The sequence below is a fragment of the Siphateles boraxobius genome, unplaced genomic scaffold (assembly GCF_051911475.1).
Source record: "Siphateles boraxobius isolate OS27281-9 unplaced genomic scaffold, OSU_SipBor_1 89, whole genome shotgun sequence".
Lineage (NCBI taxonomy): Eukaryota > Metazoa > Chordata > Actinopteri > Cypriniformes > Leuciscidae > Siphateles > Siphateles boraxobius.
This window is the reverse complement of record NW_027509218.1, coordinates 1,196,663-1,215,732: the sequence shown is the minus strand read 5'-3', so window position 1 is coordinate 1,215,732 and position 19,070 is coordinate 1,196,663. Positions and strand designations below refer to the sequence as shown.

General features: G+C 39.4%; 2 protein-coding genes across 2 annotated transcripts; both read right to left on the bottom strand.

Moving 5' to 3' along the window:
- Nucleotides 1-6,213: 6,213 nt before the first annotated feature.
- Nucleotides 6,214-14,789, bottom strand: LOC143731962 (H-2 class I histocompatibility antigen, Q10 alpha chain-like). The gene is made up of 10 exons (XM_077222572.1): nucleotides 14,533-14,789; nucleotides 12,744-13,016; nucleotides 12,342-12,629; nucleotides 10,386-10,670; nucleotides 9,547-9,669; nucleotides 9,032-9,091; nucleotides 8,890-8,952; nucleotides 8,637-8,687; nucleotides 8,320-8,378; nucleotides 6,214-7,652 (listed from the first exon to the last, which is right to left on the bottom strand). Exons 1-10 carry the CDS (start codon nucleotides 14,594-14,596, stop codon nucleotides 7,593-7,595), a joined length of 1,326 nt encoding a protein of 441 aa, XP_077078687.1. The 5' UTR covers nucleotides 14,597-14,789; the 3' UTR covers nucleotides 6,214-7,592.
- Nucleotides 14,790-18,105: 3,316 nt separating this feature from the next.
- Nucleotides 18,106-18,612, bottom strand: qrfp (pyroglutamylated RFamide peptide). The gene has a single exon (XM_077222595.1). The coding sequence runs from the start codon at nucleotides 18,610-18,612 to the stop codon at nucleotides 18,106-18,108; it is 507 nt and encodes a 168-aa protein (XP_077078710.1).
- Between the last annotated feature and the right edge of the window lie 458 nt (nucleotides 18,613-19,070).

The window sequence follows — 19,070 nt, the reverse complement described above, 5'->3', positions numbered from 1 at the left end:
GACTCCTGTGAATATTTCGCGCATGCACTGCGAACTAGCTCATCACCCGGATGCCGAATTTACCGATTATATGCTGTCAGGTTTAAAAAACGGCTTTAAACCCGGCTTAGAATGCCCGCTTTCACAAAACGTAATATGTAATAATCTCCAATCCGCCCTTACAGAACCTGAAGTTGTAGACAAACTGATCAAAAGAGAATTTGAGTCAGGTTTCATGATCGGTCCGTTTGACAATCCTCCATTTAATCTGTTTCGTATCAGCCCCATTGGAGTGGCTACAAGGAAATTCTCTGGTAAAAAATGCCTAATTATCGACCTGTCAGCCCCGCACAATTCTCCGTTCCCAAGCATAAACAGCTTGATCCCTCTCGATGAATTTCCGCTCAAATACCACGACATAGATCAGGCTATCGACATGATCAAAATCGCAGGTCGGGGTGCTTGGCTTGCAAAAATCGACATTACATCTGCTTTCAAAGTAATGCCTATCCATCCAGGTTCATGGCACCTATTTGGAGTTCGCTGGCTCGGGAAATATTATTTCGCAGTACGTTTAACATTCGGTTGGAAAAGCAGCCCTAAAATATTTGACATGCTATCAGAAGCCGTTTGCTGGATCCTGTCGAACAACTACGCCATTCCTTACCTCATTCACCTACTAGACGATTTTCTAATAATCTCGCCTCCTGATGCTATTCCAGCTGCGCACATACTCACGGTACAAAACTTTTTCTCTGAGCTAGGAATTCCAATCGCACAGGAAAAAAACATGGGCCCTGCAACGTCCATCGAGTTCCTAGGAATTAATTTGGATTCAGACAAATTCCAAGCATCCCTCCCCAAAGAAAAAATCGACCGAATAATCCTCATCTCTTCTACTTTCCTTGAAAAATCAAATTTTTCAAAACGCAAACTCCTGTCCCTGCTCGGACATTTAAACTTTGCAATATGCATCATCCCGCAAGGCCGCCCCTTCATCTCGCATCTCCTCTCACTCGCGTCCTCTGTCCACTCACTAGAAGACCGCATTTCTATAACCCAAGCATGTCGCGACGAACTCAGGCTATGGTTAACATTTCTAAAACAGTGGAACGGCCTTTCCTTTTTCTACAACAACCTTGTTTCATCCCCCACTGACATCCAATTGTTCACAGTGGCCGCCCCCTCAATCGGGTATGGGGGATTTTATCAAGGTCGTTGGTTCGCGGCTCCATGGCCACCTCAGCTTCAGGATATAACTCAATCCTCAGCTTTATTCAAGCTTTACCCTCTCGTAGTAGCAGCTTTCCTGTGGGGAAAAGAATGGGCTGCTAGCAGCGTTTTAGTGCATTGCGACAATGATGCAACAGTGCATTGCATTAACAAAGGCCGTTCCCATTCACCCGCTCTGATGCCATTCTTAAGGCGTCTCACCTGGATTACAGCTTGCGACCAATTCATTATCATTGCTAAACACATCCCTGGGTCAAAAAACCAAATCGCCGACTCTCTGTCTCGTTTTCTGTTTCAGAAATTAAGGATGCTGGCTCCAGAGGCAGATCAATTCCCAACTCCAGTTCCTCGCTATTTAGAGCTAATATTCTCGTAACCCACCCATTAAAACCACTGCTCGAAGCATCACTCGACGGTATCCTCCAAGCAGTATCTCCCAGGACCCTTCAATCCTACGTTACTGCTTGCAGATGTTTTAAAACATTTCATGTCTCTTATAACTTACTGTAGCAATGTTCAGGGAAGAAGGAGGCGGGAATCGGCGAACATTGAAATAAACTTTATTAAAATAAAACAAACCAAACTAAAATACCGCCAGCAGCCCCTCGCGGACGACTGCTGGCTTACCTAAAATAAACATAACGGCCAGCAGCCCCTCGCGGACGACTGCTGGCTAAAATAAAACACATATACAAAAAACAAAACACAAAAACAAAAAACAAAACTCAACTAAAATACAGGCCTGTTCCTCTCTCGATCATCAACGTCTTCGCTCCACCTTTATGCTTCCGCTCCTCCGTGAGAGATGCGAGACGGGTGTGCTTCACAGGTGTTGCTCATTAGCAATCGCACCACCGGCCTCGCGCCGTTCTGTCACGTCCCTTGGCCGTCCTGTTCGCCACACTCACCTTTCCCTGATTTTTCTCTTCTTTCAATCACCTCTTTTATCTCCTACCTTAATATCATTAAGGGCCTACAAATCGGGTCCATTAAAGGTTATTTGAGCGGCATCCAGTTTTTCCATAAACTGATGTACGGCGCTCCTGCCGTGGAGATAAACAATTCACAAACCTCCCTCCTGATTAAGGGGATTCAAAGATCCCAGCCCACCCACCCCGACGCCAGACAACCCATAACGCTGGACATTCTCACCAAATGTATTCAGGCTTTCCGCACAGGCAACCAGCCCCTCAGTTCCGCTCGCACACTCGATGCCATGTTTATCCTAGCCTTTTTTGGTTTTCTTAGATGCTCAGATATCGCCATCACTTCTAAATTCGACCCAAAAATCCACCCCACCATCTCAGACTTATCAGTAATTGATGGCGAAACCATTGCATACTTGATTAAACAAAGTAAGACTCACCAAACCAAAAAAGGTCATTTCATTTACATTTTTAACCTCGCTTCGCAAATCCAACCATACCAGTCAATTTTGGCATTTCTGCAATGGAGAAGTTCTCAAGCTAAATCTCCTCTGGAACCCCTGTTTTTAGATGAATCCAAAAAACCTGTGACACATTTTTGGTTCCAGAAACACCTCAAATCTGTTCTCCAACAGTCAGGCATTCCAGCAAAGAATTTTTCAAGTCACTCATTACGCATCGGGGCAGCAACTTCAGCAGCCCAAAAAAGGCCTTTCCCAACAGCAGATTCAAGCCCTTGGGAGATGGTCCTGCGATGCTTTCCAAAGCTAGATCAGGACCAACCGGTTCCACATTAAAAAAGCGGGACCACCAAACCCTCATCGGGTAGAAAAAAAAGAAAGAAAAAAAAATCCTCTTTCCGTCCAGCGAGCATTGGTCTCACAGCGGACGGAGTGAGAGCTTTCCCAGTAGAGCACTTACATTTTCTCTTTCATCCAGCAAGCTTTTGGTCTCACAGCGGATGCAGTGTGAGAAAATCTCCTGGGCAAGCACTCATTTTCCTCTTTTCAGTTTTCCTCTTTCCGTCCAGCGAGTATTGGTCTCACAGCGGACGGAGTGAGAGCTTTCCCAGTAGAGCACTTATGTTTTCTCTTTCATCCAGCGAGCATTTGGTCTCACAGCGGATGCAGTGAGAGAATCTCCTGGGCAAGCACTAATTTTTTCCTCTTTTCAGGTTTCCTCTTTCCATCCAGCAAGCATTGGTCTCACAGCAGATGGAGCGAGAACGTTGCCGGTTGAGCACTCATGTTTTCTCTTTCATTTCAGCGATCATTTGGTCTCACAGTGGATGCGGTGTGAAAACCTCCTGGACAAGTACACTACAACCGCTCCCCGTTCGCAGACAAACAGGGGCCGTCAGTCCAGGCAGTGAGCCACCATCACGGGCCTCCCCAATCAAGCATCCAGGCCCCTTATCGAGATGCCAGCCCGCCAATCTCGGCACTCATTTGGGGGTCTTTAGTCCGGCGGCTGTCCTCTGCTCTTTAGCCTATTGAGGGGAGTACTCTGGGTTCGGGCTGAATTCCGAGCTCGGAGCCCTCCCTCCGGACAGCACGCCAAATACGCATTAAATCTTATTTCCTCAAATTATATGTAAGTGTGAACTCGTGAAATTAAGTTTTATTAACTAAGTTCGGGAGGAGCACGTTCAGATAATTAACACGAGTGGACAGCAATCAGCAATCAATGATAAAGGGTACATATAGACTCAACAGTCTTACCTCGATCCATTGACAGTTTGCAGCATCACCCCTCCACCCCTTCTCCACACTCCTAGTTATCCACATTCCTAGTTCAAAAATCACTTACATACGGGGGGAGTACTCTGGGTTCAGGCTGAATTTCGAGCTCGGAGCCCTCCCTCCGGACAGCACGCCAAATACACATTAAATCTTATTTCCTCAAATTATATGTATGTGTGAACTCGTGAAATGGCAATACAATTTTGTGTAGTTTACGGCTGCTCCAATTGTTCTAATCGAGAAAAGGGAAAGGGTTTTTATAAAGTACCGAAGATTGTCACTCATAAAGGTGAGAAATGTGAAAAGCTCACAGAACAACGCCGGAAAAAGTGGATTTTTAACGTACGTCTACGGTCTGGAGGAGCAGAGTCTGTTAATGCCCGTGTCTGCAGCGACCACTTCGTCGTAGGTATGTTAGCTAGCTTTTGTGTCTGTGTTTATATAGCATTAGGTTGTCGTTAAATGCTCATTTACTTAGTAATGATTACTAAGTTACCGGTAGTCTAATATGGACTTCATTGGGGCTTTTTAGGCTGTCCTAGCGCTTTGGATGACGTTGAGTCGGTAGATTGGTTATTAAAAAACTAAGCCCAAATCAGCGTCTCTTAAACGAGAGCAGAGGATGAAGCTCAAGAAAGACCAACAAAGACAGTCGGAATGTGCAGAGGCTATGTTGGATCTCCAACAGACAGATGAGAGCCCGGATCTGACGCAGACAGCCGAAAGCTCCGAACCGAAGCAGCCAGCTGACAACAACCCACAATCAGAGGGGATCAGTGGGAATGGTACATTAAATGATCAAGGTAAATTATTGTACTAAGATGTGTAACCAGCATTATTATTCATTGTTATTAATTGTTACAAATGTTGACCAGAAAACTTGTATGTTTGTAAAAACGTTGTAAAAAAGATTACTTCACAACAATTCACATAATTCATATTCATGAATTAACTAATTATGCTCCCAACTGATATGTTGCAGGCTATGTAGATGCCGGATGCCAGACTGAGCTAACAATGGATGACATCTGGATGACAACAGAGGATGTTCTTAGACAAAACGCAACAGAGCTGGGAGATCTTTGAGCCAAAGCACTGGGCACACAGTTCAATAAGGAGTCCTTTGAAAAAAACGAAGACAAGACGAGGTTCTACATGGGGCTCCCGAACTTCTTAGTTTTAATTCAGATTTTTGAGCTGTGCAAAACCTACATCAGCTGTGGTCCTATGTCTGTGCTGTCTAAATTTGAACAGTTCATTTTAGTTTTGATGAAGCTGAGACTAAATCTCAAACTTAAAGATTTAGCTTTCAGGTTCAAGATCTCTTAGCCAACTGCTTCTAGAGTTTGGCATAAAGTAATTGACATACTTCATGAAAGGTTGGAATTTCAAATTGAGTGGCCAGAGCGACATGTTCTTCAAGCTACAATGCCAATGGGATTCAGACAGGCATTTGGATGTAAAGTTGCTGTAATAGTTGACTGTTTAGAAGTTTTTATTTAGAAGCCTTCTAATTTTCTAGCCCAAGCGCAAACATGGTCAAACTACAAGCATCACCATACTGTAAAGTTTCTGATTGGTGTTGCACCCCAAGGCTATGTCACGTCATATCTTGTGCCTGGGGAGGGAGAGTCAGCGATAAACAGATCACAATAGAGAGTGGCCTCCTAAAAAAACTGTTACCTGGAGATATTGTCCTAGCAGATCGTGGGTTCGATATTGCTGATAGTTTGGGATTTTACTGTGCTTTACTACAGATACCTGCATTTACCAAGGGGAGAAAACAGCTGTCAGCGTATGAGCTGGCAGACACAAGAAAAATAGCGAATTTGTTTAATCATGTTGAGAGAGTTATCGGTTTAGTCAGAAGACAATATCAGATTCTGCAAAGCAGGGCTATGCCCATAAAGCACATGGCAACAATACAAGGTGAGGCACTAGCATTGATTGACAAGATTGGGGTTATTTGCTGTGTCTTTTCTAATCTTTCGGAGTCTATTGTCCCATTGGAGTAAGGAGGATGGAGGGTTAGGGATAATAATCAGTCAGTCCAGTACCTGAGCCCTCACACATGTAGTGTCCAATACCTGATCCCTGCTTCTTGGCTCTGATGATAAGTAAGAGGACAGGGAGTAGTAGTACCTCAGCCCCGACACGAATCAGTCTGTAAATATGTTTTCAACAAGTGTAATACTTTTATCCACAAGTCCAATTGTACTGGCTATATGTATTATATGTAATGAAATGGATTCTAATCTTTATTGCACACCATGTTCTTGTTATTATAACAGTTGTTGAAAAATCTAATCTTGTAAATGAACCACCATGTATAATTCTGTCTTCTCAATGGCATTTAATCTTTTCATTTAAATTATACAACAGCCAGAACTCATAAAGACCACACTCATAACAATAGTCAAAATCTAATCTTGTCTCATACAACAGTATTGACAGCAATATCACACAGCCCACTTTCAAGAGTGCCTGGATCAGTTCATTACATTACCCATGTGAGTTTGTAACTTGCTGTCCCAGTATTTCTGGAAGTATACCGTATCTAAAAAAGGTGTAGTACGATGCTTGAATGACCAGATGGTTGGTGATGTAAACAAGCCTCCACTGTCGGGAAATCTTCAAGTTCGACCGAAAACTCACTCATCTTCATGAGGAACGGGTCACGTCCAACATATGTTTCCCCTAACTCCTTGTATCTATTTCTTGAAACTGGTTTAAATTCGTACAATACGGACTCTCCTCAACGGTTTCCTCCAAAGACGTATTCTCCATGTTTACTTCCTGCTCGCCCTCTGAAATCGCCCCGCCTTCACGCGTCATCATAATCACGTGACTGAAACCCCGCTATTGCACTTTGTCGAGTTTTAACAAAAACGCGTTGTGGAAACGTGTTGGCCTACTACTTTTTGACCCTCTCTGCTATTATAGTTTTTCAAGATGGCGGAACTACCCGTCACATATGTATATAAAGATAATAAATTCTTCGTTTACGAGGAAAAGTCAGATAATTGGCAGAGGTATTTGCACACCATTGAGGACAATAAAATATTGATTTTAGATAATAAAATACCTAAAAAACCTACACATTGTCCCTTTAAGAATGAATGGATCCCACATAAATAACAGACAGACATATACTGTACAACTGAAAAAGTGAAAAATTATTGTAACCAACAGTGATTAATTTATATAATTATACAATTAATGTAAAACACTACATTACCAATACACCACTACATTATCAATATTTCACAAGACATTCGAGAGTTTAAAGAATATATATCAATATTTCACAAGACATTCGAGAGTTTAAAAGAATATATCTAATTTCTATTAGTATTCAGGATAGTTATAGAGATTTATTTCTCAGGTATGCTCAGGATTATTTTCACTGGTATTAAAATATATCAAAAAAAGATCTACCCTGGTCCTTTGGAAGTAGCAATAATAATACGTCTGGAAAAAAGCTCTTTTCATATAAATGTATTGTACTTGAGTACTTGGTTTAAAAAATATCAATCTCTTGAGCAAAGTATTTTTAAAAAATCCAAATTATATGAAATATGAGAGAGAAAGAGAGAATATATAATTCAGTTATTCACCAGCGACCCCCCAAAATGTAATGCTTGTCAGGACTGTCTATGACAAATACCACAAATCTGCCATTACAAATTTCCCATGATGGTCTGCCTTCGTATCAAGGGTTGTTCTGTTGTAGCAGTGAATCTTTTTCTGCGATGCTCTTGCCACTGGAGTCCTAACAGACATAAATATGTGTTATTTAATTTATTATTATGAGTTATTCAATATTAGCATTTAACAATAGGTGAATAGTACATCTAAAAATGAATTACCAGATTTGGTACACTTTACTCAGAGCTAGCTCCACAACTTTACACCATCACATTTGAAATCAAGGGATTCCTAGTGTTCCCCAATTTAGAGTTCACTTCAGCATGTAGGCCCTTACAAATTAGCTACCCACATACTGGTAGGAGGCCCTATATATAGTCCTATAGTATGCTTTTGTCTTACTTCAAATTGCTTTTGGTCATGTCCATCTAGGTGTTAATATTCTGCTGTCTGGACTTCGGCTGATGTTCAGCCTTCTCTAATATTCACATGTAACTCTTCTTCTCTGCACCTCCCCCTAGTTCCCCATCCTAGTTAAAACCCCAGGCCCCATAACAAGGCTAGGCATATTGCTCTCCTCAATCCCAAATGGTGGAATCAGCTTCCCCTAAGCAGACAGCATAAATTGTACCAATCTTCTATTCTGTTGACCACAACAGTTTAACACATGAAATGTAAAGCCTCTATTGTCAGTAAATGATATATGTCCTGTGCTACCCTAGCCTATGGAGGAAAAGAAAAATGTCGAAATGTTCCCCCTGACAGCACTAAAATTACAAATAAATAGATACCAGAATGTCCACTTGCTCCTGCAAGTTAGTAGCACTGTTGTCTTTACTTGCACCTTTTCCTGATGAGGAACAGAGAAATATCAGCGTGTTTCTCCATTGCTATGCATGAGATGGCATTAAATAGGTATGCACAAAAATGTTGGCCACAAAAATAAATAAATAAATAAAAACACAGAAAAAGAAACATGTTTGCAAGACAGTGAAAAGTGTGCATATAGAGCTCATGAAGCTTTGCACACCCTTCCTATGTGTGGATGAGATTTTTGGATTTCAGGGAAAAAAAGGATGAGATATATTTTAATAAGGGGCATATTTACCAGAGTCAGATGAAAAGCTTATCTCACTTCCAGCTTTACTGTGTCTCTCACCTAGACATGTAACAAACATATATGCAAGTTAAGCAGCAATACAAGTCACATCTGAGATTTTGAATTGCATAGTGAAATGTACACTTTGATTCCAAAATGTTTAGCAACTGCAGACATTCAATGAACAAGTTGTAAGTACATACGATTAACATCACCCTGGTAAATGGAATATCTAAAACATTTTAATTAGCTAAATTATTACCTTCCTTCTGAGATCTAGTGGCATCACTTTTCATTACTAGTGCATTACTTGCACTCTTTTCTCCTGCAAACAGCGAAATGTCAAAGTGTGTTTCAACATGACACATAGACTGATTACATATTAAGAATGGGATAACTGGTACCTGGCAGAAAATTATTGTCTTCATCTTTGCTGGGATCACTGACATTCTCGCTTTTGAAAACTAAAGTCCAAGAAAGATTAAATCATTTCTGAATACTTTTTGCATTGTAATACTAATCTAAAACAAAAAAATAATGATAATAATAATAGTACAAAAGCACTAATCCATTATAGTACTGTGTGTGGGAAGACTAAAGAGAATTACAAATAAAGATGATACGATCTACAACAGTTACAATCTACATGGGATTGCTGTCAGAGGCAGAGATAAACAAGTGAAATCTAATCAGCACAAAACCTTGAGTAGTATAGTTTTTAAGGGGAGGTAAGTTGTTTGCAACTTAATAGATTTCAATGGACTATTTCAAGATTTTGGAATAATTGCTCACCCCAAAGTGAAACAATAGATTTTTTTTTCTCTGAAGTCCTGTCAATTCTGACATTTAAAGAGCCTTTATCAGAGAAAAGTATTAAAAAGATTGTGCCCAGAATCTGCATTTATGTTGTAATACTTACCAATTATTTTAGTCTTATAAAGGTAAAGGCAGAGCCCTGCAACAAAAGCTACTGCAACTGCAGCTCCAATCACAATTCCAATAGCCAGGAAAGAGCCTTCATTGCAGTCATTGCATTTTCCATCTGCAAAATAATAATAACAATAAATGGACAAAGTTACTGTATGTAAAGTCTAAATGTCTACTACATTTAGAAAATTCAATTCCATTGATAAGCCTTTAATAAAGAGTCATTTTAAGGGGTCATAAAACACTCAACTACATTGTCTGAGATTTTAACAAGTGTTTGTGTTGCACATTACAGAAGAAAATGTTAGCATCCGTTAATATTAATTGTAATAGAAAACTTATCTTGGCACTATTTTGACTTTAAAATCTTCGTAGTGTCAATGTTGTGAGGTTGTGATATTTTCTCTCATGGTGTACTGATAATTATTCATGAGACTGTTTATCAATCAGTTCTATCTCTATGACAGCTGCAGATAATCAACAAATACAAATACTCTACATTTACTCTCATCCTATGAGAGACACGTTTATGGATTGCAAGTGTTTGTTTTCACTCTTTAAGAGTTTCTACGTGGCATAATTTCTCTTTTATAGACCCTGAGTCTCTGACACAAACGTGATCCATCCTTTCCGTGAGTGTAACCCTCGGTAAACACTGCAGGTGTCATGATAGTCACAAACACGGAGATGTAACTCTAATTTCAATAAGCTAATTGGTAACTAAAAACTTACAGATCACGCTTTCAAGTTGTTTCAAGTAGGCACATCCACCATTGTTTCCTCAGAGGAAACACCCCTGCTTTAATGATTAAATACTTTCACTTTGCCTACCCCATTTCTCAACAATTGGTTCTTTGAGAGTTTTGTGGGACACAAAACAGTCATATTCTGCTTTTTCATCATCCTTGATGAACACACTCTTCCTCAACTGAAAGGTTCCGTCATGGTTTGGTCTGGTTCCTCTGGATTCAATCTCATCATCAGGCAGGGATGTGCGATATTTCCTTATGGTCAACGTCACATCTTTGGGGTAGAAACCAGTAGCCATACAGGTGAGTTTCAGCTTAGTTTTGTCACTGGTAGACCTTTTTGCAAACACATGAACCTCTGGAGGAGCTGTGGACACAGTTTATCAGTCAGTTCTATCTCTATGACAGCTGCAAATAATCAACAAATACAAATGTGACCCGTCACAGAAACCAGGGACACAAGTCGGCAGCACAACTTTCGAGCAAAATGAGAAAGAAGAGTTTTTTTTCAAAATTGGTGATTTTCAATTTTTTGGAGAATCTGTTAATTGAAATCACGAAGAAGCCTCTCCATGTTTGAGATAGCAGTATTGGTATATTTAAAAGCTTACATTTTGAGGTTGAAATCGGCTTGTTTTCGGAGATTCTAGCATGCAGTAGGGGCGTGGCGTGTCATTGTCTGTGTGTATTTCCATACTGAATAACCCGGCGCTTTTGCCCCCGCCCTCCAAGTCAACCACATGGCTACTTATTATGCTGTGCTCTGGCCAGCTCTCTCTGATATCAAAATTCAATGAAGATGGATGCCGCAAAGATTGTCGCAGACGAGATGAACCGTCTGGCAGTTACACCGAAAATGTTTTCGCCGCACTTCGTGGGCTCGGGAAACTGAACCGGAGGTATGGGCGCAGCGCGCTCGCCCTCAGTGCTTCAATACGGCGGCTCGGCTCGCTGACAGCGGTGGCTGGCTGTTTCATATGTGACGGAGAATCGAAATAGAGGATGCAGTTAAGACCTTTGCTGCTGCGATGAAGGCCTGCCGTGCGTGTTTCTGAAATGTAAGTTAAGCTTCATTTGCTCTTTAGTCGTTATTTAAGATGCTGAACCTGCTGATGATATAATGTGCTTGCGGACATTTCATTTGTGTGTGTATACGCACATAAGAAAGTGGTGTAAAGAGATTTGCAACAGTAATTTGAGGAGGTGAAATGTGATTATTTGGAAAATTGCAGAAATGACTGCTTAAAGAAAAATGCCAGCAGGCATTTGCCTCCTACATAAACTTTAATATTGTTGACATTTTGGGCACACGAGCGTTGCGTACTATTTGCGCTATATGTAGGCCTATGGCTTATTGGTCTTTGTTTGTTGTTGTTGGTTTTGCGTTATATGTATATGGCATATTGGTCTTTGTGTGTTGTTGCTGGTTTTGCGTTATACTGTATGTATATGGCATATTGGCCTTTGTGTGTTGTTGCTGGTTTTGCGTTATATGCAGGCTATATGGCATATTGGTCTTTGTGTGTTGTTGCTGGTTTTGCGTTATATGTATATGGCATTTTGGTCTTTATGTGTTGTTGCTGGTTTCGCGTTATATGCAGGCTATATGGCATTATTGGTCTTTGTGTGTTGTTGCTGGTACGTTGCAAATAGAGGGGCAGCACAATTGTTTTTCGCCTAGTGCGGCAGAAGTGCACTCATTCGAAGTGTAAAAAAAGCTGTAAAGCACATGGAGGAGCTTTACAGGGGGTATGGCTTATCTAAATGAGATGTAAATGAGCCCTATTGTCACCCCCAGCAGCAGAGACAGGTGAGAACTGCACAATCTTTAGCTCGTTTTCTCCTCTTTGAGCTTTTTTAAGTGCCTACTTTAAAATGGCCACAACTTCTCCAAATATTATCAGATTTCCACATGTTACACATCGTTGGAAAGCTTGGATATTACACTCTCAGAATCTATGAATAACTCAAAATGCCCCAGAACCGACTTGTGTCCCTAGTTTCCGTGACTGGTCACAAATACTCTACATCTACTCACAGCCATTTTTGAGCTCCTCATCTCCATATTCTCTGAATTTGTTGAGCCAGTCCACACACTCTTTCTCCAGGTAGCCCTTGGTGTACTGGTTCAGGATGGGCACATTATCCCATTTCCTCTTGGTTGGAAGAGCTGCATCAACTGGGGCAACCCACTGAGACTCCTTATCATCAAAAGACAGGAAGTTATCGCCATCATAACTGTACTCATCAATGCCTTTGGAAAACTTCAGTTCAGTTCCCTCTTGATCAATTTCACACCCATGTCTCCACTGAAGAACATGAACATCTGAAAAGGACAGAAAACTAAATATTTTTCAGATGATAATAACAATATAATATTATATTGTGCATATATTATATTATACGTATATGCAGGTTAATATGTATCAGTATTCCTCACCTGAAACATTGTGTTTCATACGGTCCATCAGAATTTTGACATTCACATTAAACCACTGTTCTTTGCTCTTTCTTGACTGGGTGCCTTTTTCCCAGTAATCCTCCTGCATTTTCTCTTTCATCCAGTGCTGTGTGGGAATCTTTCTCTTTTCCTTGCTGTTGTAATAGTCAATCTGTCTGTCATCTAGAAGACCTATAGCTGTAAATTCATAGATGCCTGGCAGTTCGACAGGTTTGGACAAGGCTGTGTAAATGTAGTACAGGGAGTGTTTGTCTGCAATGCAAAGAAATAAAAAAAATCAATTTAAAAAATAGAAATTCACTCAGAATATGGTGATATAAATAAAATCAGCCATGGATGTTTGTGATCATACAAGGTCTATTATTTTTATAAATATATCATGAAATTGTTATGCTAGCAGGAGGCGACAACTGACAATCTTCATTTAAACACCATTCTGAAACGCACATTGGATGATTTGCCTGTGTCTTTATTGGAACTATTTTTGTTTATGGAGCAAAAATAGATACAGTAACTGCCAATATTGTGTCTAAAACATCCAGCTGACTGGGACCAACAAACCAGATTAGGCCGAGGCTCGTCAAGTAATGTTGTTCAAAGTTATTTTGTCTTTAATAATGTTCTCAAAACATTAACATAAAAATATTGTTTATTCATCATTCATGGAAGTTTAATTTGAAACATTTTAGTTTCACTTTCATCTAATGTTTTTAAATGTTAGCCTATAGTTTAGATGTTCATAGAAAATTCAAAAGTAACGTTCCCATAATGTTTGCAAAATGATCAAATGGAATGTTCCCTTAACATTCGTAAAACATAAAAAAACTGGATGCTTTAAGTAGTCAGTGAACATTCAGAAATAATATTTTCATAACTTAATGGGGAACAATTCAGTAACACTTTATTTTACAGTGCTAATGTTACATAATGATAATGCTATCTTACTGCAGTAATACCATAATTGCATGCAACCCTAATCCTAACCCTGTGTAACCCCAAGTATCCTACATGTTGAATAGTACCCTAGACCTGTACCTGTAGTACCTGTAAGTACCTGTAACAAGGAGACCTTAAAGGAAAGTGCAACCTAGTCTTGTATTCCAAGAACTAACATAAATTCATATTTTGTTAGCCTATTAAAAATCTCTCAACATTTTTCATAAAGATTTTTAGTATGACTGGTAAAGGATTCCTCTCTTTTAAAAGTAAATCCCATAATGAACTAGAAAATAGTTTTATATGTTTTCTATGGTTTCCTATTTTTCTTCTCTTTCAGAAACTGAATCAAAGACGGTTTGTTTTAAATAGTGCAACACGTCATTATACTAGCCTATAAAATAAATTACGATTTGTATTTATTAATTTTTTTAAATACGAAAGTCGCAGGTAAAAAGAAACATTTCACCCTTTATTAGGCCCTATAAAAGTCGAGCTGATTTAACTCGTTTTTTGATTTTTTTACGAACTGTACAAACAGTTCAATGTAAAACATAATGTCAAGGAAGCTCAACAGGTTCCTGAACCGAAAGGATTTCAATAGACTTGTTTAGGCTACCTGCGCCATTTTACCGACACACCTAGACACCTAAACAGACTTGAACATGTGGGCATATTAAAGTTTCGGGCATTTTAGTAGGCTAGCCTATATTCTGATAATATATAGTAATGAATGTATTGAGAAACTGCAATAAACGACAACGCTTTTTAATTTAAGAAAAGTTTTAAGAACGAAATAATCTTATCTTAATCGAAATAACAGCAGACTCACCGCTCCAGGCAGGTACAACAGCACAGAGGAGAACTGCCGAACACAAAACTGTGAAAAGTGCCATTCTAACGCCTGTTAAACCTTCGCTGCCTTTCTGTGTCTTCCTCAGCTGACGGCTCCAGTTTAACTGATACCAGTCGGACAGGTTAATATGTAAATCCAGATCTCCATCCACACCCTTTAGAGGTCTTTAACCAATACTAAAACAGACAGCGCAGCGTCATTTAAAACATGGAGCGGAGGTAGTCACGAGTTTCTGCTCGTCTTGTGATGTTAGCTTAAGAGTTAAGACCAGTGGCGGTTCTAGACCATTTCAACTGGGGGGGCCAAGCTGGGGCCAGTTGTACTGTTAGAGGGGCCAGTTACATTTAGACGTTATTGTTGTCATATAATTTTCTGCACTGCACTGCAGGCATTAACAGGCAAAATACCATGTTTATAATCATTCAACAATGTATTTGCATTTCCATTATATTTTTACATTTGCATTACATATTCAGTATTAGTCACAGTAACTGTAATTGACATGATGTCCTTCTTTCTCTTCATTTTGGTGAGAACTATAGAGCAAAAGCAATGGGGACCAAGAAGCTTATTAATTCATTTACTGAAAATAACTGACTTGAACTAAAAACAAACTAAAAACATCTAAAATATATAATTCATTTAATTTTTATTTAAAATTAATTATATATAAGGAATATTATAGGTAACTGTCTAACCGTTTACAGGGTTCCTGCACACTTTTTAAAATCAAATTTATGGCTTTTTAAGACCTGAAGAAATCAAAATTCATACCGTACATTAGGGGTGTGGAATATTGACAAAAATATATCTCAATATTTTCAATGTTTTGTTGATAATTAGATGATATTTTACTGATTGTGTTTTTGTGCTGGTGCCATGGCTGGTTTAGGCCTGTTTTTGACAGCAGACTCACAAAGATATTCATATTTTTTAATATTCTATGCAGTGGTCAGTTAACAGCAGGGACCGAAATTCATTTTTTAATAAATTTTTAATTAATTTAATTTGCCACCTTAAATCGATTTCCAGGGGCATTTTCACCTATATATGGACATTCTTTCTGAACTTATTTAGAGTTATGAATCACCTTTTATGTCAAATACTAACATTCTAATTATACAGTAATTATACTTATTTATAGAATAATACTTAATTATACAATAATTATACAGTACCACTGTTACCAGTCAAATTAATTCATTCAATCAAAATCCATGTTTGCAGTGCAGTCTAGAGGTGACACAGAAGCGGCATTAATATATTTACACTCCATTTACAATTGCATAAATAAAGCTATGAGATTTTTTTTTTAAATCAATATTTAAACATGAAATGATATCTAATTTTAACGTTTTAATTAAAGGGTACTTTAAATATGAAACTAAAACCGCCAGTAGGCGGCGGAAAGTCACAGAAGTGAGTTGAGGGATTCATTCATTCAACCGATTTGTTCAAACGGCTAATTCATTCGGGAAAGGAGCAAGTGAGTCCTTCAAAACGCGGATTTCAGTCAATAAATCATCGCTGTCTGTTGCATTGAGACTCTGCTACGGTTTCATTTTGAAATTCTAGTCGGCGAAATAAAGGGAAAACAAACAATATTGACAATATTGTGTCTAAAAAGTAACTCATGTTAACTTATTGTTAATTTAACTGTTGTATAACATCAATATCACAGTTGCAATTGTGCACGGGAAAACAGCACTCTTGCTGATTTGATATTCTAATATAAGAACATAATATGATATAAGACATAAACTAATTTGGGGACATAGCCTACCTATGAACCGCACACAGCAGTGAAAGGACGAGAGACAAATGCGATGTCAGCTCACAGTGCCTCGTACATAGTTAAAACAAGTATTACAATATTTTAATAGACAATACACATCGCACACCCGATACGCACATAAAGAATGAACTTGCAACTGACCAGCTTTCTCCTTCTCTCCTCTCTCGCGTGCAGGAGACAGACGTTATTCTGCCGCGATTCCCACGAATGTGATGCGAATTGTCACGTGAACAAGCAAATCCACAAAGATAGAATAATAAAAAAATATATATGCATATAACGATAACAAAGATAGCAAAAAACAGTTTTGTAAAAATTATTTCACACTCCACATTTAGGGGGGCCACAAGGGGGGCCAAACTTGTTGTCACAGGGGCACGGGCCCCCCTGGCCCCCCTCTAGAACCGCCACAGGTTAAGACGTTTGTATACGGCCTTGTTTCTGTTATGTGAATATCATTTCATAACGTATGCAAAACAAAATATGTTAAATTAAATAGGATTAAACGAAATAAGCTTTATTTATTGGATTTCCTACAACAATATCTAAATAGTAGGCTTAGGCTATTTGTAAACCATTAGGCCTATATCTCTATAAGGGGCTAACAGTCGGTGGACTAAACCGGACAGCTTTTAATTGATTTGGCATTGACCCTTTTCCATGCTGTTAGATTTATTCGCAAAGCTAACAGTAGGCTAAACTAAAAGTAATAATAAAACAGCAATATGTTTCATGCAGTCATTCTGTATTGAAGAACAGTCATATGTAGCTTTAAAAAAGTGTGAAAACAGGAGAGAGGAAAAAAAACAATTATACCAATAACTAATTCCCCTTGACTGGGTATTGCTTCATCAAATGTTTTATCATCAAGCCCATCTTTGTATAGTCATTCAAGGGCCATGCATTCTGGGTAATTAGCCTATACCACACACAATCATTTTTCAAACTATAAAGGAGATAAAGGAGACAGTTTAGTTTATTGCTTTCTATATGTTTTGCCCGACCAAGTTATCTCTATGACATTCTCTTTCACACTTCATTGCCACAAATATATATATATTTTTTTTGGCATTTTCTACTGTCAGAAAGATTCATACCCTACTGTATTGATGTTTTTCAAACCAGGAAAATTATTAATTATTATTCAGTAATCTGGAATGTAGGTGTGTAAATTACTAGTATAGTTACAGACAATCTCTCTGTAAACTGACAGAGATTTACTCACTGCAGAGAAACCGGAAGTCAAAGATGTTTAATGATAGTTGCCCATTTGAGTCAAAGACAGTATATGTGTAAATGTTGTAGGTCAGTAAGAGCTGTGCGTGTGAAGCTCACTGATCTCGAGGCGCTCTAGCAACTGACACTAGTGGCTGTGGTCTTCAGCCTCCTTGTTAGATCACCCGACTCCCACGCCGGAGACCGCGGTGAGATTCTCACTCGTTGCGGGTCAGTAGAACTGGTTACATAGCTTATAACCTTAAGTGAGAAAGATGTTTTGTGGAAAAATAAGTGAGGACTGCAGAATATTTGTTAACAATTTTTAATAAATGTAATATATTTGCATGTTTTTTTCCCCATGAAATAAACAATCGTGTTTCTCTGATATTCTTTTTTATTAGCAGACAACCCCTGACCCTGACAATTTTCCAAGGACATTCCTGAAGGGTGGTTTTGTCAGATTTACCCCACTTTTAGGGACAAATTTGTCTCCAAAGTATAGTTAAGTAAATCCACACATACACACTCCTTCCCCTTCACTTTCTGCCAAATCGAAAGCCAAATCCTCCTTTCTGTCTGTTGAAGGCTTGCAAACCTCCTACAATGGAAGTGAGCGCCTCATTCCGCTTCTCTCCACCCTCTTCTTCCACCTCTCCCCCCTGTGGATAAGGCACAGGCATTATATGATTGTCTGGGAATGTCCCCATGGGTCTCCGTCCCAGCTCCTCTCTCTTCTTGTCCTTCACCATGTCCCTCGGTCCCCATCCCAGTTCTGCCTTCACCCTCTCCAGAAGCTCCTTGGGTTCCGGCTCCTGAATCAGAGCCAAGGGCTGGAGCGCCGCCACTGGTCTGCCATCTGGACCTCCCAGTGAAGCCTGTAGCTGGAGCATTGCTGCTTCCCACTCAGGGTTGTCCAGTGTAGGCAGATAAACCATGGGATGGTGTGGTAGCATTAGACCTCTGGGAGGCTGAACCAGGAGCACCAGCAAAAATAAAACTGTGGTTTGAGGAGTAGAGGAGAGATGGAAAACCTGGAATTTCATCTGAAAGGAGAAAAGTTAAGAGAATACCTTCCAAAAAGAGACAAATATCATCCTCAACTGACTTTTCCCAACAAGCCAATTATAGGACTTACCTTACCAGCGTGTTCTGAATCTCTATCCATCAAGCCATCTGCTTGTAGCTTCTTTAAATACCCCACCCATGCTAGATTTCTTCATTGTCAATGACTAGACAGCTGTTCATTAAGTGGTTAAAACATCCATGTGACGCACAAGAACATCTCCACAATGTCATCAAAATTCCTTTAACTAAGATACACATTCAGCTTAACTGGGAGAGCTGAAGTGTACAATTACTGAAAATGGGCATATATGCAATCTAACACACAAGGCAACACACAAGTTTGTACCTCACCAAGAGGTCTGAGAAATGAATGGAAGAATTTCGCCATTGTCTCCTTATGGTTAGTGTTGTTATGTCCCAGGGTGTTGTGATTATA

What these genes read in the sequence shown, in the direction of transcription:
- LOC143731962 (XM_077222572.1), bottom strand. Translation starts at nt 14,596, where the DNA reads ATGGCACTTTTCACAGTTTTGTGTTCGGCAGTTCTCCTCTGTGCTGTT. An exon ending in ACCAATTGTTGAGAAATGGG is followed by an intron (nt 9,670 to 10,385) that starts GTAGGCAAAGTG and finishes ATTATTTTGCAG; the next exon opens with ATGGAAAATGCAATGACTGC. An exon ending in AGGAGCAAGTGGACATTCTG is followed by an intron (nt 7,653 to 8,319) that starts GTATCTATTTAT and finishes TATGTCTGTTAG; the next exon opens with GACTCCAGTGGCAAGAGCAT.
- qrfp (XM_077222595.1), bottom strand. Translation starts at nt 18,612, where the DNA reads ATGAAATTCCAGGTTTTCCATCTCTCCTCTACTCCTCAAACCACAGTT.